The sequence below is a fragment of the Gastrolobium bilobum genome, unplaced genomic scaffold (assembly GCF_033153095.1).
Source record: "Gastrolobium bilobum isolate Gb01-03AN ecotype WA unplaced genomic scaffold, APGP_CSIRO_Gbil_v1 utg7173, whole genome shotgun sequence".
In the NCBI taxonomy this organism is placed as follows: Eukaryota; Viridiplantae; Streptophyta; class Magnoliopsida; order Fabales; family Fabaceae; genus Gastrolobium; species Gastrolobium bilobum.
This window is the reverse complement of record NW_026897318.1, coordinates 55,947-81,991: the sequence shown is the minus strand read 5'-3', so window position 1 is coordinate 81,991 and position 26,045 is coordinate 55,947. Positions and strand designations below refer to the sequence as shown.

Sequence of the window (26,045 nt, the reverse complement as noted above, 5' to 3'; positions counted from 1 at the left end):
GCCACGACCAAATTTCCCTTGGCCAGCTTCCATCTAACACTACCGAAATAGTTCACTAACCCGACATCATCAAGCTTTCTTACCGAGATTAGGTTCAATCGCATGTCAGGAACATGCCTTACATCTTTCAATACAAGTCGGCATCCAACATCTGTGGTCAGAGTTACATCACTGACACCAACAATCTTGCTGGTCACTTGATTTCCCATCTTCACGACTCCAAAATCACCACCTCGATAAGAGGAGAAAAAACCTTTTTGTGGAGTAACGTGGAAGGAGGCACCAGAGTCAACAATCCAGGTGCAGTCATCATATGCAACATTCAAATAATTATCCTCACCAAGAAGGAATATCTCGACATCCGGGTTGGCAGCCACCGCAATGGTGCTCTTGTCTTCTCTCTTCTTGGGAATAATCTGATCCGGCTTCACAGAGCCGTTCTTCTCGTCATTCTGCAGGGTCTAACAGTCTGGCTTCTTATGACCTGTCTTTCCACAGTAAAAGCACTTCAACTCATATTTCGGCTTTGACCGACCTCTGGACTTTCCTCTTCTGTTACGATCTCGACCCCGGCTTTTGCTTCTACCCCGGGAGTCGGATTTCCCTTTGTTTTCAACAATGTTGGCCTCAGACGTGCTTAAAACACCTCGTTCTCTTCTCCTAACTTCTTCGCTCAAAAGACTGTCAGTCACGACATTCATCTTCAACTTTCCTTCTGGAGCTGAATTACTCAAAGTCACCACCAGAGTATCCCAACTTTCTGGCAGCGAGCTCAACAGCAGCAAAGCCTGCATCTCATCATCAATTTTCATCTCAGCTTTTGACAGCTGATTCACAATACCTTTATAGGTGTTGAGGTGTTCAATCATGTTTAAGTCGTCCTTGTATTCAAGCTTCACAAGTCGGCGAACCAGGTATGCTTTATTCCTGGGAGTCTTCTTCTGAATCATGGACTCCAGCTTCGTCCATAACTCATACGCGTTCGTGAACTCGGACACGTGCTCAAAGAGGCTTTTATCAATATATTTCCTGATCGTGGCTACCGCCTTCCGACTCAGGATCTCCCACTCCTTATCAGTTTTGTCTGCCGGTTTCTCATCAAGGATAATAGGCTCATGTAAATCTTTGCAGTAGAGATGATCTTCCATCATCGGTCTCCAATAGGTGAAATTATCTGCGATCAACTTGAACATGTCTCCATCATTGGTTATGCCACTGGTCTCCATCTCGTCTCCCTCAGAACCCGTCGAACTCGGGCTCTGATACCACTGTTGGGAACTCGGTTCCCTCAAGCTCGGCTTCAGCCTTTGTGCGGAAGTCAATCAACAAGATCCTGATCTCGGGTCTTGGCAATACCTCGGCCTGAACTTCACCAGGTCGAGCAGCGCAGCGGAAAAATCAAAACAAAAAGCAGGAGAGAGAGAGAGAGAGAGAGAGAGAGAGAGAGAGAAAGGGAACACATAATCAGAATCAAATAACGTGGGAAAACCTTCTTCTATGAAGAAGTAAAAACCCACGGGACCTAGTCCAGATCAAAAAATCTACTATGAAAATAATGGTTACAAATAATCAGAATCACCAATGTGGTGGTTAACTCAACCTCTCCAACAATAGTGATAATCAAACTTCCCTAGAGATGTTTCACTCAAACTCTCTCTAGAGATCTCTCAAATCCAAAGCTTTAAGCTTTGCTTAAACAAATTTCTCTCAAATTTCTAATCACTCTCTTCTAACCTAGCCTCCACCCTCAACTAATGAATATATAGAGGAGGTAGAATTTAGGGTTTAAGGTTTAGGATTTTTGGAAAACCCCTCAATAGGCTTGGGCTTGGGCTTAGCATTGAAGGAGGAAACCAACAATATATTGATAAGTTCTTGTAAGAATTTTAGCTATCACGTAAGAAATTGAGAATTTGCTATGAATCTTATCTTTCAATTCATCGAAAAAAGTGTTGTGGGCAATATACATTGCTTTGTTCTTACCATTGAATGTCATACCATCGGGACCTACAAATTTACAACCATCGAGGTAGACAACTGCATAAACTGTTTGCATATTTGAGCTCATTTTTTAGGCAATAATGGAAGATTAAAAGGTGGATACAAAAGAGAATGAGTTAACTGACTCAAAATGTGTTCTAAATTTTCAAGGTAAGGGAATGGGTTGGTATGATGGATAGATAGGATTGAGCCATATGACATCATTGTGGAAGTCATGCATGGATGGGATGTGAGACTTGGTGATAGGTAGGGGTGTGCATGAGTCAGGTCGGGTCAGGTTTTTGTGCCGACTCGACCCAACTTGGTTTTTATAGGTCAGGTATTTTGACCCGACCCGCTTTAATTTGATCCAAGTCAGGTCTGACTTGGTTTTGGATTTTTTTGAACTAGTTCAGAAACGGGTCAGATATTACCTGACTTGGTTTCTGAAGTGGGTCAAATCTGACCTGACCCGTTTTTGACTTGGTTTCAAAACATGTTTTTAATTTGATTTTTTTATAGTTATTGATTTATTTTTTAAACTCATGTAATTTAATTATTTATTTGTTTTAGAATATATAAATTTTATAATGAATTTGATATTTGTTGAATAAATAAAGGAATGTAATTTTAAACCCCTGCACATGTGAAGCAAAATTAGTGAAAATTAATGAAAGTAAAGGATGAGAGATCGTTCTTCCCATCTTAAGATGACAAATCACTAATTTTAACAATACTAAAAAAGATCATATTTTCGATGAAATTTCTACGTTGCTAACGACGAAAATTTCGTCACAAAATTATTTTTTCGTCAGAATATTTTTTTGTCAAATAGCGACGGAATTTTTTCACTAATGAACATTTTTACAAAAATAAATTTTCTATCGAAATTTAGATTCCGTCAAAAATTTTGACGAAATGTTTTTCGTTGAAAATTTCATTGGGAATGTGTTCTGACGAAAATTGTTTTGAGGAAAATGTTTCATTCGAAACTTTCGACGAAATTTAGATTCTCTAAAGAATTTTGACAGAATATTTTTTCCATCAAAATTTTTCATCGAAATATTTTTTATCAAAAAAATTTACGAAATTTTTTGAGAGAAAGGTGTTCTGTTGAAAATTTTGATAGAAATGTTTTTTATCAAAAAACTTGACGAAAATATTTAGTCGAAAATTTTCGATGGAAATGTGTTTCGCTGCAAATTTCGATGAATTTATTTTTTGTCAAAAAGTTTAACGAAAATATTTCCGTCGAAATCTTTCTCCGAAATTTGAATTCTGTAAAGAATTTTGATGAAACTTTTTTCGTCAAAAAATTTCGATGGAAATGTGTTTCGTTGAAATTTTTGTTAAATAAGTTTTTTTGTGAAATAATTTGACGAAATTTAGATTCCGTAAAAAAATTTGACAAAAAAAAAAATTTCATCAAATTTTTTTACAGAAATATTTTTAGTCACAAATTTTGATGAAAATATTTTTCGTCAAATATTTTCCATAAAAAAATTTGATTTAATTGTTTTACGTTGAAATAAAAGTAATTGTGATTTTCTTTTTCTTTTTTTTCACATAATGGGTGTCGGTCAAGGTTTGGGTCAATGAGTCATTATTAAAACAAGTCAGATCTAAAACTGACCCAAATAAAAGTGGGTCAGAATTTAAAATCAGTTCAAAAAATAAGTATTTATGGGTCAGATCAAGGGCAGAACAAGTGAATCAGTTTTTTTGCACGTCGGTAGTAATAGGTGCAATGCAAAGCCAATCAATTTAGTTAGTCACGCAGGTTGACCATACGAGACTTACCATCGTACAATGACTTCGCATAGCTGACATACAAGACCAATTAAATTAATTTGGTATATTATTCAAAACTAAATTAATTCGATAATTCTTTTTTGAAAACACATTAAGAATATTAATCACCCAAAATACTCCTCTCACACGGATCACAAGCACAATCTTCAATAAATTGTAAATAATGAAAGAATTTTGTTTCCTTTTCCATCCTAAAATGTTTGTAAAAATTTATATTTTTTTCCTTTTATCATTTTATAGTATAAAAAGGGGACAAACCAGAGTAGTGGTAAAATTGTTCTTTCATGACTAAAGGGTTATGGGTTCGAATTCAAAAAACAGCATTTTTACAATTATACAAAAGTAAGGCGTACAAGGATTACCTTCGCTAGTCGGGTTTAACAGGATTGATTTTTTTTTTTTTTTTTATCATTTTATAGTATCAATGTAGAGAAACCACGACTTTTAAAAATGAAAAGTAAGAATAAATTTTTAGTATTTCTACACTATCTATTCTACCTAGTTAAATTAGAAAATAATTAATATATTTATTTCATTTATCCTGTTTGTGGTACATGGGAAAGCTGAACAAGAAAGAGAACAACAACGATATGTAAACTAAACTAACATAAATACATAATAGTAGCTGAAGTTCCTGCTATCAGCTTCTAGTAACTGGACTAGATCAAAGGGAGCAGTACTATAAGATCTAAATCTTTCACTTATTTTTTATTTATAGAGTAAATATCATTTTTGGTCCTTAATAAATTTCACGATGTTCGCTTTAGTTCCTAGCAAATAAAAAGGCTCATCGTGGTCCTAAGAAATTCAAAATAGACCCATTTTAGTCCTTTTAGGAACTAATTTAGATATTTTTTTATTTTGTGAGGGACTAAAATTTTAATTAAATGGATTCATTTTGAATTTTTTAGGGATCACGATGGGCCTTTTTATTTGCTAGGGACTAAAACGGGCATCGTAAAATTTGCTGTGGACCAAAAAAGATATTTACTCTTATTTATAATATATCGAGAATCTAATGTGTTTTAAATTGGGGTAAGTGAAATATGTAGGAGAACTAGATATAATATTTTAGAAAACGAGGAATGCAAATCATACAAAGTAAAGCACTTTGCCGAAGGCAACAACTACATGCCCAAGAAATTCTATATGAAGTATAGAAGCTTATCATGTGACTGTGCAAAACCTAACAAGTAACAAGAATAAGGGCCACCAAAAAATGAATCTAGAGAATAGGGCAATGCTAATTCATATGCAAGCCATGGCCATGGCCAAATAAGGCTTGCAAATCATGATCTCCGGACAAGAATAAAATGGCATATTTTGATAAATAAATTATTCGAATGTCATATTTATGAAAAAAATTATCAAAATACCACATTTCAAGACTTCTTATCAATTTCAGCAGGTCCAGTTTGCAGCCTGTTGCCTGAACAAGGACATGTCGTCAGAAATAGCGTAAGACTTGTTATTTTTTACAGCGGGTCATTGTCTAAGTAACACGTGACAAAATAATAACTCACCTGTATAAAAAGATATCATCTGTTTGTCACGTATCGCATGAACAATGATCCGCTGTCAAAAACATCAATTCCTAGGCTAGTTATTTCTGACGACGAGTCCTTGTTCAGACGATACGTAATGACAACATATCTTAAGCTCACTGGAACTAACAATAAGTCCTGAATACCAAACACACTTGGCACATATTGTAAGAAGTTTGTGCTCCTCAACTAGAGATCTTAAGTTTGAGCCCTGAGAATGGAGAAAAGAATCTGGGAGAACAGCCTCTCTTACCGTACACGAGAAACTAAAAAAAAAAAAAACATTAAGTTCTAATAGTGGCATTTTGACAAATTTTGTTGTGAAATATGTTGGCTGATTTATTTCTCAAAATATGTCATTTTTGTTTTTATCCCTTATCCCTCCTCCTTAAAAATTCTATCATATTTAAGAAATTTAAAATAAAAACAAACTCTACAATGCCAAATGTGAAAATGCAAAGGCCAACAAAATAAAAAGGCCCCACGAGTAGAGGCGGCGACCACCGTGGCTGGAGTTAGTCTCCGGCGACGACATGGTGGCGGAGCCATTGTAATTGGGGTTAGTGCCGTAGAGGTATTGAATCCCCTGTATATCATCCTCCGCCAGCAACACCTTCTTCGTCCGCGACGATATCGTCGGAAACATGATCGCCTCCTTCACCGACGAGTGTCCAAGCCCCAGCAAATGCCCAATCTCGTGCACCGCCACCGATTCCAAATCAACCGCCGTCGACAGCGCCGACTTCGTCGCGTCGCCGGAAACCACCCAATCCTCGGCGGCGTCCAGGTGGAACCTCCCGTTCGTCGGCGAGAACGCGTGCGCCAGTGTTCCCAAAATCCCGTCGAACGGCTCGCTGTCGCCGTGGTCACCGCTGAAGAACCCGATCCTAATGTCGGCTACAAAATACGACACCGTTTCCCGGAACTTCAACGTCGTTACCTCCGACCACCGCTCGAACGCGGCGGCGAACACGCCCTTCACGGCGTCGCTCAAGTCGTTACCGGGAAAGAACGCATACGTCAGCTCCTGCGTTCCCTCCGGCCACCGCGGCTGGCCAGGGAACAGAGTGAAGTGCGAGACCGTGTGAAACCGCGGCTTGCTGTTCCCAAACGAAGTAGTTTCGTTCACCTTGCCGGCGTTCATGGTGGTGGTGCCGTTGATGATGTCAGCAACGCCGCATCGCGGCAAGACGATCTGCTGGAGAGTCTCATCATCGAGCTCGCCGGTGACGTTGAGGTTGAAGTTCTTCTGGTAGGCTTTGATGGCTGATTCGAGCGCATCGTCGAAGTCGTCGGAGAAGTTAAACGGCGGCGCGTGGAGGATGTAGCCGAAGCGATGGAAATAACTTTTAAGATTGGAGAGGCCGTCGTACTTATCTCCGTGGTGGCAGCCGGTGAAATTGCGGAAGGCGTCCCACGCGCCGCCGGGGGTCACGGCGGCGGGTAACCAGGAGGAGACGTTGGGAAGCAGTCGAGCTGAAACAACGGCGGTTGTTAGAGAGAAGGAAATTGCGAAAGCTAAGATGAGATGATGAGGTTGGGGTTTATTCATGTTTGGTTGGTGAGAAAATGGAATGGGATTCCGGGAAAGTTGAGGAGTGGAGTGAGAGTATAAGAAGCATTGAGAGGTGCATCTCAAGTCTTCGTTTAGGTCCTTGTTGATGTGATGAGCTTTGAAAAATTTGTGCTTCTTCTGTGTGAAAATTCTTACCGTACCTGGTTAGTACTTTGAAAATCAACGCCAATGGAAACTTCCGCATTATGCTTTGTTCGGTACACATTTTAATTTATGTGTTGTATGATGATTTAGGTGCTATTTTAGGGATAATGCTAGTCTTTTAATTCTTTGTCGTTGTCAGTGCAGTTGTTTAAAGGAAGGGTTTTATAAGAGTTATGTTGTAGGAAAAGTGATTGTGTAATGTTATAGAGATTCGTTTTGCGTGCCTTAATTTTTTATTTATTTTTTTGTTTTAAAAAGTGTGGGCCCCACAAAATGTTGTGAGAGTAGGAAAGTTTGTTGTGTTATGTTAAAGGATAAAACGAAAACCCTTAAAGGAATTAATGTTTTTGCATGATAATTTTCTATGAAATGTGAAAAAATATATGATATAGTCATCTGAAAAGTTCACAATAGTAATATAAAAGTAAATTAATAGTTATGATTTTGTAATTATCTATTATAATATTGTTTCTTTCTTTTCTTTTATTACCATTGATTTACCTTTATATAGTTATGATTTTTTACATGATCATATTATTATTTTTTTCACATAAGAAAATCCAGATCCGAAAATATATATACATAAAAGTATATGAAGCTTATTTTTTTTTTTTCTATTTCTTTTTTTCACATTCACATAAATGTTATATATTTTTGTGTATGTATAAATAAAGGGTTTGGTGTTTGTCTGTGTTATTAAACCCGGACCGACCCGGTCGTGTCGACCGGGGTTCTGGTGACCCGATGAGGTCACCGGTTCAGTTTAGTTATCAGACCCGGCATGCAATTAGCCCCTTATGACCCATGCAACTTGTCCGATTTTTTTCGGAACCCGGTGACCCGCAGGGTCTAATGAACCGGTACGGGTAGCTTGTTCGTGTGGAAGATGCATCAGCACAATCCCATTTGCAAAAAATGAAGAAAAAAAAATTCATAACTTTCAGTAATCCAAACAACACCCACATGATTTTGAAACATACCCTTCACTCCCTCCCCAAAAGGAACGATTTTGAAGCCATTTATGCAACTGGGTAGGTACAAGCAATTATCTCTTACGGCAAAAAAGTGGCAGAAATGAAATAGAGATGATGGAGAACTGATGAACGAGGAAGATGAAAACAGGGAACAGGAGCAACACCAACAAAAACAATAACCATCGCCATTTTGCAAAGTAAAGTAAAGAAACAATGCGGCAAAACAAAAAGTCGTCTTTAATCGGATGGAAAAGCTTGAGATGTAGAGGCTGTGAGTGGAAAACGAAAGGTGAGGGAAGATAAGAAATTGCAATATAGATTCCCGATCTTTCCAAGTGGTTTCTGTATGCTTCTTTCTTTCACTTTTGGGCTTATATATCTATGGGCTTTAAACTTAGTAACATTTACTAACAAAGGCAAATGTTTGTTGTAGCAAAAAAATTAAAAAAAAAAAGAAAGTAATTGTTGCACCATACACTTATTAATTCCCAAGCCAAATCTAGGGCACTATTTTTTTTTTCTATTAATATATTGATTAATTATTAACTTATAAAAATATAATTAGGTAATTTTTGAGTTTACTCAGTGAATTTTGTTTTAGTTATTTTTGATATGGAAAATATTTTAAATATATATATATATATATTTATATCTGTATCCGGGTCAACCAGTTCAACCCGTGATCCACCGGTTCAACCAGTGACCCAGTACCTAGACCGGGTCGATGCCCGTGCCGGGTTTAATAACACTTTGTCATTTTAAATGGCATAAGTTATGTCATTTTAGAAGAAAGATAGACACAACAAAATGGAAATCATGAAATAGAGTAAATGAGTGGTTTTTTAATTTAAAATTTAAATTAAAAAATTTATTTTGTGTCTATCTTTCTTTTAAAATGACATAACTTTATGTCATTTAAAATAACAAACACTTTTTCCATGTATAAAAGATAAAATTATTTTGTAAAATACGAGAAATACGAATCCCTTCTTTAAATTGGTGAATCAATTACACTGAAATAATTAAGATGAGTTTCAAAATCGTTTTACTCTGTAAATCAATTTCCTTTCCAAATGGCGCCCTCAGCCTCTACCCTTTATCTTTAAGAAAATTTTTTAATTAGATAAAAGAGTAAATATCTTTTTAGTCATCTGTAAATTTTACGATGTTCGCTTTAGTCCCTAACAAATAAAATGATTATTCGAGGTCCCTACAAAATTCAAAGTGAATTCATTCTAATCTTTTTGAGAGACTAATGTGGATCTTTTTTTAAATTTGTGTGGGATCACAAATTTTAACTAAATGAGTTTATTTTAAATTTCTTAAAAATTACGAAAAGCCTTTTTATTGCCTAAGAATTAAAGCATGTATCGTGAAATTTGCGAGCATAAAAAAAAAATATTTATTCTAGATAAAATAATTTCAAAGAAGAGAGAAAAAAACGAGGTTGAGTTGTTGAACAGATTCAAGCAATGCTGGCGGCGGCAACTGTCATGATCTTCTGACACGTGGGTGAAGCTTAGTGGGTTGAGCTTAAAAGTGTAACGATCGGATAATTTCTAACTTACTTCCAAAATATTACTTAATGGGAGAGATTTACAATCTCTTACTATTAATTTTATAATTATTAAATCAAAATCAAATTAATAAAATAATTGTAAAGTGTTACAAAGAAAAAGAAATTGTAAGTATAATTCTTCTCTTATTTTAAATAATTTTACAGTTATCTATATTTTATTTTATTATATTTTTTTAAGAAGAGACTTTTTTTTCATTTTATTGTATAATCTATAATTTTAAATAGACTTTTTCTTTCTTTTATACTTCGTGATGTTAAAATAGTGTCAATTGTATAAATGGTTTTGAATGTAACTTTTTCTTTACGCAATGAAGTCAATAATAATGTATTCTGTTGACTTATATTGAATGTTATAATACCTATTTGAAAAGAGAATTTTTTTCTCTTACCTTAATAACTAACACCTCAGCTTTTCTGTCATGTTCTAGTTTAATTAATGAAGAAGGGACATCATGAACTGTAAACGGGGTCCATTTCACAACATCCTTCACTTACAGAAGTTTATATATTTTTGTAACATTACTTAACTTTATATATCTTCAGTACTTACCATTTTTCATCAATAATAAGATAGGCATAATGCCACCTCCTATTGGTGTCATAATTGGTATCTGCATGCGCAACAAAAATGGAAAGTTGGAAACCTCGATTTTACAATGTTCAATTGAAGTACTACAGAAATTTATTGTTGTCTTAGTTTACAGTTTTAGCTATCCGCATGGCATCATCAATGCATCATGTCTTACGTTAGAAATCAGAATGTTCCGTAACAATAGTATTTCCGTAGTGCCAAATGGTCAAACATGGACGAGCACAATTTGAAACATTTCTTTTTATGATCCTACGGGCCTTTTCCAAAGAAAAGATAGAGACAATTAAGGCATTGTCACCTCTAGCTAAGAGACTACGATCAAGATAATAACATTTCTGGAATAGTGATCATTGTGCCACTGTTTCAACTATTGTGTCACTGTTTCAAGACTTTTTTTACTTAAATACCACGTCTACGGACTATTTTTCCAAACTACCACGCAAACAAGTTCGCCCAGGACTGTAGCGAACTCTGTATGATGATGTGTCAACTTTCTGGTGGACAAGTAGTTCGCTACAGCCTCCAGCGACCTATGTTGCAATTAATGCCTCACCTGTTAGGTCACGTGACTTGCATGCAACAGAGGTCACTGACATGCACGAAATTCGCTGGGGGACAGCAAACTTGATGTAACGGTTACATTTCACAGCCCTATATAAACCCACCCCCTCCCCCTCCCCCTCCCCTCAGCCCCTCCTATTTTCTTGTCTCACTCTCCTCCATTCTCAATTTTCTTTCTCTCTCGTTTCCATTCTTTGTCTTCATTTGAGGTTAGTCATTTATGATTTCATTAATTTTTTTTAAGTTTTTTATTGTTATTTAATTGTTTTGTTAATTATATTATATGTAAAATGAAACATTAGGTTAGATGACATATCATTTGTTTTATTATTTTAATTAGTTTAATATTAGTTTAGTAATTACATTGTTAATAGTTAAATATTTTATAGTTTAATTAATCTATTTAATAAATTGTTTTATATGCATTATTTATTTATAAGATTTAGGTTAAGATAATTTTTAGGGTTAATGTTGATGAAACATTAGGTTAGATGACATATTATTTGGTTTATCATTTTAATTAATGTAATATTAGTAGTTTAGTAATTGCATGTTAATGTTAGTAGTTAAATATTTTATAGTTTAATTAATCTATTTAATAAATTGTTTTATATGTATTATTTATTTATAGGATTTAGGTTATATTTTTATATTTTAATGTTAAATTTTTTATTTAATAATTTTTTAATTATGCAATGAATAATAATATTGAAATCAAATAAACTATATAATAGTTCTAGGATTGAAAAATAGGTTAGAAAATTTTGAACATTGGCATATAATATGTATGTTAATCTTATTAGGTATAGTACTTTATATTAATGTATTATTTAATAATATTAATTGTTTGATATTATTTATAGAGTTGAAATGTAAGTTAGAAAATAATTATTTTAATGTTGTTAAATAAAATCTTAATTATGCAATAATTAAGATATTTGAATTAAATAAAATTATTTAGTTATAGGATTGAAAAATAAAGGTGAGAAAAATTTTAATGGTGATGGCAGCGCACTGTGCATGGGTGTCAACATTTATTGCAACCAAGTTCGCCTGTGTCAGAAGCGAACTCCTGCACCACCGGGAAGCTGACACATCAGATACCTAGTTCGCTACTACTCCCAGCGAACTTGCCTGCGTGGCAGTTTGGGAAAATAGTCCGTAGGCGTGGCATTTAGGTAAAAATGTCTTGGAACGGTGGCACAATGGTCACTGTTCCAACATTTCTTTCTTATTGTTGAACATTATATTATACCCGAAAATTGTGGTTAGAATTTAGAAATTTGGGGCAATGTCGATTCTAGCTGAACGTTTATGTTCAAGATTAGGGATGTGCATGGGTCGAATCGAACCGATTTTTTTGAAAACCAAACCGAATTAGTTTAAATGGTTCGGTTCGGAAGTGGTTCGCTTCGGTTCAAAACTGGTTCGGTACGGAAGTTGTTCGGTTCGGTTGGAAACGGTTCGGTTCGAAATCGGTTTGGAAACGGTTCGGTTCGAAACCGGTTCGGGTCGATCCTCTTTTGAAATGAAAAGAAATTTAAAATTTAAAAAATAAAGTTATAAAAATCAATTTGGTTCGGTTTGAAAATGGTTCGGTTCGGAAACGGTTCGGTTCAAAATGAACTGAAAATAGTTCGGTTCGAAAACGGTTCGGTTCTTAAACTGGTTCTAAAATCTGGTTCGGTTCTTAAACTGGTTCTAAAAACCGGTTCAGTTCATGAACTGGTTCTTTGAAAACCAGTTCGGTTCATGAACTGGTTCTTTAAAAACCGGTTCGGTTCATGAACTGGTTTTTTAAAAACCAGTTATTTTAAGGGACGGTTCGATTTGGTTCATAATTCGGTTCAGTTTTTTGGTTATTTTGCACATCCCTATTCAAGATGACAGTTTTCTCCCGTTCAACTAAGGGAAAATCCAATCTACAAGACTACTTTAACTTTGTGAAAGTAAGGAGTAAAGGTCAATTCAATTGTATGCAACTCAAACACGTGTTCTTTCAGTTAAAAAAAAAACACACAAAACAAAAATAGAAGCAGAAGACAAAAGACTATTAAAAGATCATTCGATTACAAAACCTTTTTATGACTCGAAATTTTTCCGGAAAAACCTGATGGGCCACTAGAGCCTTTTATGCAGTATTATAAAAGAAGGAATTCAAAAGCAAATTCAGCCCAACAAGACAATAAGGATCAAGTCAGCAAAGGGATAGAGAATCAGAAGGTTTCGGTGGGATCTCAGCTATTGGGTCCAAACCCAAGTAACAACAGTAAAGAAGAGGAGGAGATAATTCAAAGCACAAGCAAAGAAATGAAGTTAGTTACGCACATGAGCATAGAGGACAGCTGGCAGCTGCTGAATGGCCAAAAGGAAATTGGGGAGCCAAAGAACGTGATGGGAAGTTAGTTATAATGGGAATGAAAACAAAAAAAGGGCAGAGAAATATTCATCATCTTGGAGAGAGGGGATAGGGGTTCTCTGCAACAGGTTTTGTTGTAGAGGCAACTGGGAAAATTGAGTGGTATACTCGTTTCCTTAAGGGTGTGTTTGGTACAGGAGAAATATTTTGGTGACCGAGAATCATGATTAATGGGAATTCCGTAGGAATTGAGTTTACTTGGAATCTTACGAAAGAGGTGTTTGGTTCGCCAAAATATTACCGGGAATATTGGGTAAAAAGTACTGATTCCATATTTGGTTTAGAACGAAATATGACTTGAGATATGAGGTTATTTTACAAAAATAACCCCAAACTATTTTTACTTTTGTAATTGATAGATTGGGTCTAGATTTTTATGTTTATTGGGGTATTTTTGTCTCAAAATTTATTGTTGTGCTTTCCCTTTTGCTTGGTATTATGATTGGTATTCCGAATTACAATATTATTTTTGGTAATCTGAATAGTGACTTTTTTTTATAAATCAAATTACCGGTAATCCTTGGATATCCGGGAATCGTAATTTATTCCTTCTACCAAACGTGGTAATTACATTTACCAAAGAATGATTACCGGTAATCCTCTTCAAAAACTTGAAACAAACACCCCGTAAGAGTCTGTAATAACTTTCTGGTAGCCTTTAGTTTGCTTTACTGTTGGAGTCTGTAGTTGCAAAGCAATATTGAGTCTGGGTAATTGTTAATGGGTTCGCCTTTTCTGCAGTTACTGCAGATAAGTTATCTGCAGTAAGCCTAATACGACGTCGTTTTAGGCGAAAATCATGGTGTATTTATAATTTTAATTTATTTCAGGGTTATAATAGTCTTTATATTTATAATTTTTTAAGATTTCAATACCAAAACGACGTCGTTTGAGGAATAAATGTAGATAAGTTATCTGCATTAACTGCAGAAACATTTTTCCCTTGATTAATATAAGTGATACAGAGGTATTTCAGATAATATTACACTGTTGTGATTGCGTTTGCTGTTAAACCATAGATAGAAATATGTCAACCCATTATTATTCAATAGGTGCCATCAAAACCATCTTGGAATTGCGAGTCAAAGATGAACCACATGAACCATATCATGACATAAAAAGATGAAATAATGAAGGGTTTTCTCCCCAAAACGTTTTTGGTAGATTGGACATAAACATAAATTACATAGGGTTGTTTGCCGTGCTTCATGTTGTCGAGCAGCTCTAGGCTCAAGTGATTATCAGTCATGTTCATTGTCCATTTTTCATATATTTTATAGTGCATCTGTCACTGCAAAGATCACTTATCTATGAGCTTGTCTACAATAAAACCCCCCATCATCATTTGCAAGCATAATCTTATTGTCTTTATATCCTCTGATCAGCTAAACACCGCTCTTCACTAAGTAGGAAGACTATGCATTTAGTTAGACCAAGCAACAGAATCAGATGACAGAACCTGCATAACAAGCAATATAACAGACCTGTATTGAGGTATTGCCATTGCAGCCACCACAATTTCTATTGCATTATTGGGCAGTGGATCTGAGAGTGCGAGATTACAAGTTTTCACTTTTCAGCTAATCCAACTCTCCATTATGATTTGCCTGGTTATGTTAGTCTCTGGTTTCTCCTTTGTGAATGTCAGTTTAGATATAGGCCAAACGACTCAACATCACCATACGAGCTGTAAAGCAGTTTGCTTGTCTTCATGAAGATTGAGTAACAATCTTTTACAGTTTTTTTTTTTAATATTAATTATACTTGACTATCAAGCTGTAGATACACATTGCCTTGTGAGTTGTGACCCGTGGTTTATAGACAATTTTACAACAACAAAGTAGCTGATGCCTTAAGTTTAATTTAACAGGCAATTCAAAATAACAAGTGATGGAAAAAAGATGGATCTAACATTGAGAAGGCCTATCATAAGTTGGAGGAAGAGAAGGGCAGTACTCATTCATGTTGGCATATGGCTCCAAGGTGTTATACCCAGGAAGTTCCATCCTATATTCGCCAAGAATCTGGCAGAAAGGAAGCCGGTCACTCTCATTGTTGCACCAACTTGGTAGGCGTGTTTGGTTATCCTCAAAAATTCTGAGCATGTATGCATCACGAATCTGCAAATAACAACACAGAAACATTAGAACAAGCAATTATAATGTCCGACTGTTCATTCAATTACAGAGACATTATCATGACTTACAGTGAACTCAGTTACTTGAATGGAGTTAGAAATGGGACCAAAAACTCCAGCTTCTTTATACATTGAAAGAATAAAGGCAACACATGTTGTTGATTTCCCATCACTGTATACCCATTCATCTTGTTCTGGAATGGTGAGTAATTGATCAAAAGGTATCCCACGCTTCTCAGTCTCTACTATAATATCATGCAAATCCAAACCCTGCAAGCATAAAAAATGAGAGATCCCATTAACTATGAAAGAAACAACCAGTGTATAGTTCAGCAAAATATGCCACCAGCGTTCCTGCCATTCTAATAAATAAATTGAACGCCGTGATATCTTCAGCATAATTTTCCCATGAGGAACTACTTAAACATTTAATCCTTAGGAAAGAGCAAAATACAAACTTAAAAGAAATTTATACAAAACAAGCATATCCTATATAATCACAGACGTATAACTCACAAAATGCCAAATCCAGAAGGTTAACAAACTTGAAAGATTTCACACTTGATCAAAACATTTACATATTGAAACAAAGTCAAAGCATTTTGTGAAGAAGGCCCCTATAGAACAACATTGCATCAATATGAAAAAGGAAGTTCTGAACTAAAACTAAAAGGCATGTAGAATTTTCATTTCGAATATTTAGTAATTATTGAAAAGCACAAGTCAGAGAAAATGATAGAAAGTGAAAGTGAGAGAGAGAAAGGAAGAGAAAGAGAGAAAGATCTGAATGTGAACGTGTATTTTCTATTCTGATTAAAAGATGGGTACATGCAATGTGTTGTCCTGTATATAAAGCTATTACACAACGGTTGATCTGTTGTAACAAACTAGAGACACGTATCCTGTACACCAAAGCTACAGTAAGCTCACTTAGGACTATATTCTTACAGTCAGGGCCCATAAGGCCCATTACAATATGTACATACATAGAGCCCACTACAACAACTACAGAGCTACTAAAATAAACTCCATATATGCTAATAGCCCCCCTCAAACTCCGGGGTGGTGGAGAAACAAATGTGTGTCCACAACCGTGAGTTTGTCTCTCAAAGAAGCAAAACGAGATGCTGATAAACTCTTGGTAATGGTGTCAGCTATCTGATCCAGAGCTGGAACATGGAAGACAAAAACGTCTTTAGCAAGAACTCGTTCACGAACAAAGAAAATGTCCAATTCCATATGTTTGGTTCTTGCATGTAGGACTGGATTGTGTGATAAAGCAACAGTGCTCATATTATCACAATATATGTGTGGAGTGTAAAACTGAATATTCAGTTCCTGAAGTAAAGATTTGAGCCAGAGGACTTCAGCAGTGGCAAGAGCAAGGCTGCGGTATTCTGCTTCTGTGCTTGATCGAGCAACAAGGTGTTGCTTTTTGGACCACCAAGATATTAAATTGGAACCAAAGAATACACAAGCTCCCGAAGTTGAACGATGATCATCAGGGTCACTAGCCCAATCTGCATCACAAAATGCAGTAACCGTGAACAGCTGGCTGGGATTAGATGGTTTAAGAACCATTCCATGATACAAGGTGCCTTTTAGATAACGAAGAATGTGTTTGACAGCAGACCAATGCTCTTCAAGAGGTTGGCTCATAAATTGACAAGCCTTGTTAACAGCATAACTGATTTCTGGTCTAGTGAGAGTAGCATATTGCAGAGCCCCAACAATTGATCGATAGAAAGAGGGATCTGAGAAGTAATTGGAGCCATGCTTAGAGAGTTTGCACCCTGAAGGAAGAGGAGTGGAGATGCCTTTTGCTTCAGCCATCTTAGCCTTGTGAAGCAGATCACGAATGTATTTGGATTGGGAAAGCAACAAGGCACCTGAAGAAGCTTCTTCACTTCTATGCCAAGAAAGTAATCTAAATCTCCAAGATCTTTAAGTGCAAAATAAGAGTGCAGCTGCTGGATAAGAGACTGAATAAACAGAGAATCACCACCAGTGATGATAATATCATCCACATAAATCAGTAAAAACACACACTGAGACTGTCCTCTGTAAAAGAACAAAGAGGGGTCACATTTGCTTGCTAAAAAACCCAGCTGCAGTAAGGCCCCTCTTAGTCTGTCAAACCAAGCTCTTGGAGCCTGTTTTAAGCCATAAAGAGCTTTATGTAACCTGCATACAAGAGATTTGTCAGAAGATTCAAAGCCTGGAGGTTGTTTCATGTACACTTCTTCCTCAAGAATGCCATTTAGGAAGGCATTATTTACATCTAATTGCTTAATGGGCCAGCCAAAAGAGATAGCAATAGTGAGAATGGTTCGAATAGTAATTGGTTTAACAACCGGGGAGAAGGTTTCATTATAATCAAAACCTTCTTGTTGATGAAACCCTTTTGCCACCAACCTAGCTTTGTATTTGTTGATAGTACCATCTGGATTTTCCTTCACTCTAAATACCCATTTGCAGCCTATGGCTTTTCTGTTTGGGGGTAGAGAAACTAAGGTCCATGTAGAATTATTGAGAAGAGTAGTGAATTCTGCTTCCATGGCAGGGAGCCAATTGGGGCTGGTTAAGGCTTGCTTAACAGAATTTGGTTCAAGAGAAGTAAGAAAAACTTGAGGTCTCATGGCAGTTTTAGAGCGTGTGAGAATAGAACGAGTGGGAGGAGAAATTAAGACATTAGAATCTGAATGGATGTATTCAGAACCTGAACTAATGGAAGAGGAGGATGAAGCACTTGAAGGAGAAGGAGAGGCTGCAAGTGAGGCTTGAGATGCTGATGACTGACCAGGGGAGTGTGCAGGGGTTGTATTCAAGTCTGGAGACACTGGTGACTGAATGAGTGAGTCAGTTGAGTCAGTTTGCTGAACAATATTCTGGGAAGTAGTATCTGCAGCAGAACTAGCATTAGGGATAATGGCAGAATCAGTGTTAGAAGCTTTATATGATTCAACTAGAGGAATGGAGCTGGACACAGAGAAGGAATTGGTGGGTAATGTTGTTGTAAGCTTTGAATCAAACCAAGAGGAGTAGGGAAACTTGGTTTCATTAAAAAGGACATCCTTGGAAATGAAAATTCTGCCACTGGAGCTGAGACACTGGTAACCTTTGTGATTAGGTGAGTATCCAAGAAATATGCATTCACTGCTTCGAAAGTCAAGTTTATGTTGATTATAGGGTCTTAAAAAGGGGAAGCATGCACACCCAAACACTTTGAGGAATTTATAGTCAGGAGGTGTCTTGTTTAACTTTGTGAAGGGAACTTCAAAGTTCAGAGCTGCTGTAGGAAGACAATTTATTAAGTACACAGCAGAAATAAAAGCATGATCCCAAAATTTCATTGGGAGAGAGGCATGAGCAAGAAGGGTTAATCCAGTCTCTACAATGTGCCTGTGTTTTCTTTCAACAACCCCATTTTGATGATGGGCATGTGGGCAAGTAATTCTGTGAGTGATTCCTTGCTGTTTTAGAAGCTGTTGAAATGTACAGTACTCTCCTCCCCAATCTGTTTGGAGAGCCTTGATGGTAGATTGAAACTGGTTTAGGACAAGGGCTTGAAAGTGTGTGAAGACTTGCAGGGCTTCTGATTTTAGTTTTAATGGATAAATCCAAGTAAATCTGGTGTTAGCATCCACAAAGGAAATATAATAGGTGAAACCCATGGTGGATTTGATGGGAGCTGGACCCCAAAGATCACTATAAATTAGATCAAAAGGTTTATCATATGTCTTACTAGAAGAAGGAGAGTGAAGTCTGTGTGATTTACCCAAACAACAAGCAGAACAGAAATCCAAGTCAGTTTTATTAGGAATAGGAAGCTTCCAAGAGTTTAGTACAATTTTCAGAGCCTCACTATGAGGATGACCTAGGCGACAATGCCACAAGAAGTACATGTAATTGGAAACTACAGGTTCTGAGAATCAGAAGTACTATTCTGTATACAAGTTGGAGTGGAGCCAGTAAATGAAGTAGAACTAGAGCTAGAAAGATCAGAATTACAAAGTAAGACAGAATTACTAGAGCTAGAGTCTAGTGCAAGCTGCTGACTTGGACAATGTGAAAGTTGAAGACCACTGAAGCGATACAAGCCATCTGTCCCCAGTGTACCTTCCACAAGGACTTCATGAGATACCTGGGATTTAACACAACAAGTAGACGGGTGAAATTCAAAATAAACTCCATTGTCACGAGCAAACTGACTCACACTGACCAAATTTTTGGTTATAGAAGGCACAAGAAGTAAATTGCGAAGATGTAAATTAGTGTGTGGTTTCAAAGGTGAAGAAAAGAAGGAAGAACCAGTGGCTTTGACTTGCAAACCTTGACCATTTCCTAAGAAAATTTGATCAGCACCAGATAATTGAGTGCTTTGCAAAAGATTATTAGGATTGGCCGTGACATGATGAGTGGCTCCTGAATCTGGATACCACTCCAGTGCTTGAACGGTTGGTGGTGTTGGAAGAAGACCTTGGCCTTGATGAGTTAGAGAGGTAGCATTAATCTGAGGATTGAAATGTGGCTGAATCAGATTCTGTGTCTGAGTAGTGGTTAGCATTGCTTGTGGTGGATTGATCTGAGGTCTAACATACTGAAATGACCTCTGAAAGTGAACTGGAGGGGAAGAATTGAAATATTGAGGTTCTTCAGGTGGAGGAATTGTAGGAACAAAGCTATCATCAAATCTATACCAGCAACTTTGTACTTGATGACCAAACTTGTAACAAAGTTAGCATTGAACATTTCTTCCTCCACGACCTCTTCCTCTAAAATTTCGGCCAAAACTTCTTCCTCTGCCTCTTCCTCTTACATTTGAGCTATAGTCATTCTGAATGCTTGTGGTTTGATTCTGGTTGAGATCAACTTCAGCAAGTGCAGATCTGTTCATAGATGCATCTTTCTGATTATTGACTTGAAAGGATTTTTGTGCTACATCAACGGACATTGATTCTGACAATAGAGCCTCATTCTGCTTCATTAACATCATTTCATGTGACAAAAGCTCAACTCTTAAATCATCAACAGAGTAAGGATTTTCTCTTGCTCTCACTGAGGCTACAAAGGCATTAAACTCTGCTGGTAGGCCATCCAGAATGATTTCAGTTTGCTCCTCTATTGAACAAGGATTTCTGATCGCTTTAAGCTCATCACATAGGGATTTGATGCGTTTGAGATACTCAGAAACTGATCTTCCACCTTTCTTGATAGTGCGAAGTTCATATCTGAGTTGTCTTGACTTGGATTTCATCATACCATGGAAGAATTTATGTATTTTCTCCCAGGCCTCATGTGCATACTGAACTCCAACAATTTCATTTGCTACATCTTCTGAAATCGTTGAAAAAAGCCACGATAACAACATCTGATCTTGACGTAACCATGTTGTATATTCAGCATTCACTATGCCTCCAATACGATCTTGTTCTGACAGGTACTGAAGCGGAATTTTAGGATTAACAAGAAAAGAGTGAAGCTGATGAGAGGTTATTACCGGATCTACTATTTGATTCCAAAGTAGATAGTTCGTTTCAGTGAGCTTTACACAGATCTGATGATTGAACAATGACGGAGGTTTGTTATCTGTTGATGCATCACAGTTGTGCGTTGATGCATCGCGACTTGGCTGTGTTGACGACGCGGAAGACATGGTGAAAGATCTTTGTATCAGGCCCTCAAAGAGAGCTCTGATACCATCATAGAAAATGATAGAAAGTGAAAGTGAGAGAGAGAAAGGAAGAGAAAGAGAGAAAGATCTGAATGTGAACGTGTATTTTCTATTCTGATTAATAGATGGGTACATGCAATGTGTTGTCCTGTATATAAAGCTATTACACAACGGTTGATCTGTTGTAACAAACTAGAGACACGTATCCTGTACACCAAAGCTACAGTAAGCTCACTTAGGACTATATTCTTACAGTCAGGGACCATAAGGCCCATTACAATATGTACATACATAGAGCCCACTACAACAACTACTGAGCTACTAAAATAAACTCCATATATGCTAATAACAAGAAACAAACTATAAGGTCATTGGAAAACCTAAACCTCAAAGAATTATCAACTTCTTAATGAATTCCTTTTATTATTTATATATAAAAAGAAATAAAGAAAGACTACAATATTTTGATCAAATGGATGCTCTTCACCACACTAGAAGGTTTAAACCATCGCCAAGACATACCTCAGTCCCTAACCGCTTATTCAATGCTTCATTCCACATATTTGCAGAATAAGCTGGCTGCAATCTAGTCCACATAGACATGACAGAAATTACCTGCACAGAGAACATGCCATTCAGAATCAGACCTCCATCGCACTTCAAGTCTGAACCTACAAGTTAATAATAAACACACTTTTTAAGTTGATGTCTCTTTTGTATTTGAGATGCACAGGGGCAAATGGAGGGTAGGGAATAGTTGCTTCATGAGCTGCTAGATTCAGAATTGCAGAAATACAGGGAAGAATGCACAAAGATTTTCCATTAAGGGCAAACCCCCAGTACACAAGGCTCCCCAACTTGCGAGGGTAGGGGGAGGGTCGACTGTACGTAGCCTTATCCTTGCATTTTTGCAAAAAAGCTATTTCCCAAACTCGAATCCGTGACCTTTCGATCACAAGGAGCAACCTTACTGCTGCTCCAAGGCTCGCCCTCAAAGCCTTTCCCTTCTAAGAGAGAGAAAAAAAAAGAAAAAAGAACATGTACATATCACTATCAAAGCAGTAAGTGAAACATCACCAAAACCCTTAATGCCAGCAATGTCCTTCCATCCTATTTTCATCTTACTTTTCTGTGTCTCTCTAACAGTAGGTTGCTTTCTAAAGCCAAAACACTAACTATTTCTACCCCAGGCTGTTTTCCACTTACAATTCAAATTACCTTCAAGGCTTTAGCAATCAGTTCAAATTTAATTATTTCATAAAATATACAGTAGTCTACTGAGGAAAACAGCATGTTGTTCACACAATCACTGGTTCAATTGTATACTTATGAATTACTATACATTTAACTAATAAGTAATAAGTAAAAGTTTAATACCAAGTGAGCATCAAGAGGTGGAGGATAGTTGTCAGCTACAGTGTCAATCCAACTGAATATCATGTTGTGATAACCATATGGCTTGCCAGACATGCTCCGAGCATACTCCCACGCTGCAGTGGAGTTAAATTTTGCACGCACTTCTGGATGCAGGGGAAGCAAGGCAATCTGTGGATTGGAACTATCTTTAAGAGCCAATTCCCACCATTCATCCCATGGAATTACCACTATTATTTCTTCACCCTGCACAAAGACATACCATGAAGATAAGATAATCCTGTTTTATGCTGCTATGATCAACTAAAATCAAACAGAGGTGAGTCACCACCCTCAGCAACCATGAAGCAATTATAAAAATTCCAGTTCACCAGGCATTACATGATTACATGAATTAAAAAAATGGCAGCCTGATGCTATAAAACTACTATTATGTGCACGGTCTAGGGAAGGGTTAGACCCGTTGTGCGGGTCTAAAATAAACAGCCTTACCTTGCATTTGCAAAAGGCTGATTACATGAATCAAACTTATGACCTCCGGATCACGTGCACACAACACCAACCTCAGGGTTACATGATTACATGAATCATTTTAGAACAACTTCATGATGTTTTATACCTTCTCATTCTCATGCCCAGATTCACCAACCCATAAATCACCCATCTCATCCTTCAAGCAAACTGCAGTATGACCAGCAAATGAACCAGTCACCCACTTTTCCAGTGTCTCAAAACCTCCCCACCTGCCACGAATCTTCGACACAGCCAAGAAATCTCCCGAATGAACATCTGCAGGATCAATAGTCGCACGCCAAGGCCCACCGCGTTTCTCAAACGTAGCCCCCATGTGTTTCTTCAAAAACTCTAGGTTAGCCTTCTGACCCCATACAGTGTTAGAAAATAAAGGCAAAACATCAATCAGAGAAAGCAACGTTCCCAGCATCCCAGATGGCATCAGAAACACAGAAACGCCATGCTGCTTCACCTGTTCAATTCAGTAACAAAAAGTACAACTTCAAAATTGTATTACAATTCACAACCATAAGATTTAAACAAAATATAGAACTAATAAAAATAAATAAATAAATAAATACATATTCCAACTCAGCAGGCTCTTCCCATGAGTCAAACTTCAAGGTATGTTCTCGTGAAGAGAAGTAATAGTCCCATGTAATCCTATAAGGTGTTGCAAACACATATAGATCCATACATGTCCAGCTATGTGCAGCCTCTGTCTGTAAAAGAACAACAACAACAACAACTATTTTATTTTATTTTAAAAAATTAGAGATTAATGTTTCTCCTATAATATGAAAATAACTTTATCTTCAGCACTCATGTGCAAGAGAGTGAAGTCATCTGAGGAAAGAATAGAGAAACATCAAAAACAAGTCTCACCCACTTTCATTTTCATGTAAATACATAAGTTAAAGTTATCTTGCAAGATAAACATTATTCTCTTAAAATAATAAATCAAAACTTTCCAAAAAAAAATAAAAAAGTGGAAACCTTGAGATAGAGAATGGCACCACCCAAAGGTGTTTCATCATCATGATCATCATCATTGTGAGGCATGGTGAGTTGAAGTTTGGCTTTGTTATCATAAAAGCAAGCACCTTTCCATTGAATGGAGCCATTGGTGGGAGTAACAGAGCCAACGAAATAAGGGAGCAAATCAACGGCACTGTGCAAGTTATTGAGAACAGGCCATGATATCCCGCGTGGCAGAACGGGAAGCACGTCGTTTACTCTAAACGGCACCTTCAGAGCATGTCCCAACCCAGAACCACACCCTAACCCTATAATAATCAACACCCATGGCACCATAAATAAACACAGGGAACGACGAATAGGCGACATGAGTTTTGAAAAATAGGGGGGAATTTCCGGGTTCACTCTCTGAGGAATCGAGGAGTAATTTTTTTTTTCTTTTGCTCGGCAAATTATTCAAACGATTTGATCCATTTGGGGAACCGGTTTTTGGGATAATTAGGGAATTAATCGAATTATTCTTCTGTACATCGAATGTAACCAAATGGATATTTTTTTTCTAAGAGAAGAAAATTTTATCCATATCTTTTAAGTATTTTCCGTTATATATATATATATATATATATTTTTTTTTTGGACTGATATATGGTATATCTGATGCATCAAAAACGCATTCCCCTCGTGAGTGGGACGTATTGACACGTGTCATAGTAGGAATGGCGGTCTTCGTTGACTTGAAATGTGTCTTCTACACGGGAGCTGTAGGACAACCGGAACTGACTCAATTTACAGCAGCATCTGACATTCACACTTACCGTAAAGGATATGCATGACATCTATTTTATTTCTTAGCATTGTTTTTTAAAAGAAATAACTTTTTTCTATTTTTATGTCTTTAAACAATTTTTGAGAAAAAAAAATGTGTTTGATAACATGTTTTACTTTTTTTTCCGAGAATAAGAATTGTGTTTGATAACACAACAAATAATATAATAAAAAATAATTTCTATTAAATATAAAAAAAATTCGAATCATCACTTTCCTTTCCATATGGTGTGGTTGTGGTGGTGGTGGCGGTGAGTGGCATGGTGGTGGTGGCGGCGGCCGTACGGTAGTGGTGGTGGCAGTGACGTGGTGAAGATAGTGATAGTGGTTGTGACGGCAGAGGCTGCGACAATGGTAATGGTGGCGGCAGTGGTGGGGATGGTGGTGGTGGAGGTGACAACAATGATTGCGACAATGGTGGTGGGTATGGTGGTTGGTGACGGTAGTGTGACAGTGGTGGTGGTGATGATAGTGGTGATTGGTGACAGTGATGGTGATGGTAGTGGTGGAGTCGTGGTGGTGGTAGTGGTGGCGATGGTGGCGGTGACGGCAGTGGTTGCGATGATGGTGGTGGTGGTTGATGGCGCTAGTGGTGATGGTGACAATAATAATGGTGGTGGTGGTGGTGGCAGCAATGGTAGTTATGGTGATGGTGACAGTGGCATGGTGGTAGTGATGGGTGGAGGTGGTGGTGGCAGCGGAGGTAGTTATGGTGATGGTGACAGAGGCATGATGGTAGTGATGGGTGGAGGTGGTGGTAATGGTGGCGGTGGTGAGGGGTGGTGACGACGGCACTAGTGATACGATGACGGCGACGATGATGGTGGCTACAGTCGTGTCGGAACGATGGTGGTGGCGATGATGGTAGAGGTAGAGAGTGATTGAGAAAGATAAGTGTTTCTCATTTTGTGTCTGAGAACAAAAAAACAAAAAAAATTTGATTCTTTTTTCTGCTCTCCAGCACAAAAATTAAACCGGTTCATCCGGGAACATAAAAATAAACCGATTTTACCAAACGAGTTTCCTATCCATTTCTGTTCACGGAAACAGAAATAAAAAAAATGATTTCGGGAAGGTTATTATGCACTCCCTAAAGTTATCCACTCTTGAGATTAATTTCTTTGATTGTTTTTTTGATACATAAATTCTTTGATTATTAATTTACGCATCTCTTGAATTTTTTATGTCAACAAAAAGAAAGAATTAAAAAAAGCTTTTGAAATGAGTTTATTTGTTAAATGTAACAGTTGTAAGATATATTTATCTTTAAACTGTTTCATAAATTTAAATGTTGATTATTTGGATTAAATTAAGAGTTAATGTATGTATAATTACTAAATTTATTAAAAAATTATTTTAAAAT

General features: G+C 36.9%; 2 protein-coding genes across 2 annotated transcripts; both read right to left on the bottom strand.

Moving 5' to 3' along the window:
- Positions 1-5,477: 5,477 nt before the first annotated feature.
- Positions 5,478-7,087, bottom strand: LOC133305967 (metalloendoproteinase 2-MMP-like). Its single transcript, XM_061506236.1, has one exon. The coding sequence runs from the start codon at positions 6,886-6,888 to the stop codon at positions 5,770-5,772; it is 1,119 nt and encodes a 372-aa protein (XP_061362220.1). The 5' UTR covers positions 6,889-7,087; the 3' UTR covers positions 5,478-5,769.
- Positions 7,088-14,349: 7,262 nt separating this feature from the next.
- On the bottom strand, positions 14,350-24,406 carry LOC133305958 (uncharacterized). Its single transcript, XM_061506225.1, has 7 exons — positions 23,876-24,406; positions 23,461-23,601; positions 22,986-23,351; positions 22,370-22,612; positions 21,515-21,607; positions 15,388-15,588; positions 14,350-15,301 (listed from the first exon to the last, which is right to left on the bottom strand). The coding sequence occupies exons 1-7, from the start codon at positions 24,224-24,226 to the stop codon at positions 15,089-15,091; spliced, it is 1,608 nt and encodes a 535-aa protein (XP_061362209.1). The 5' UTR covers positions 24,227-24,406; the 3' UTR covers positions 14,350-15,088.
- Between the last annotated feature and the right edge of the window lie 1,639 nt (positions 24,407-26,045).

Excerpts from the sequence above, each read along its gene's own strand:
- LOC133305967 (XM_061506236.1), bottom strand. The coding sequence starts at position 6,888 with ATGAATAAACCCCAACCTCATCATCTCATCTTAGCTTTCGCAATTTCC.
- LOC133305958 (XM_061506225.1), bottom strand. The coding sequence starts at position 24,226 with ATGTCGCCTATTCGTCGTTCCCTGTGTTTATTTATGGTGCCATGGGTG. Across the intron at positions 23,352-23,460 it reads AGCCTGCTGAGTTGGAATAT|GTGAAGCAGCATGGCGTTTC; the intron begins GTATTTATTTAT and ends TGAATTGAACAG. Across the intron at positions 15,302-15,387 it reads TTCAAGTAACTGAGTTCACT|ATTCGTGATGCATACATGCT; the intron begins GTAAGTCATGAT and ends TGTTATTTGCAG.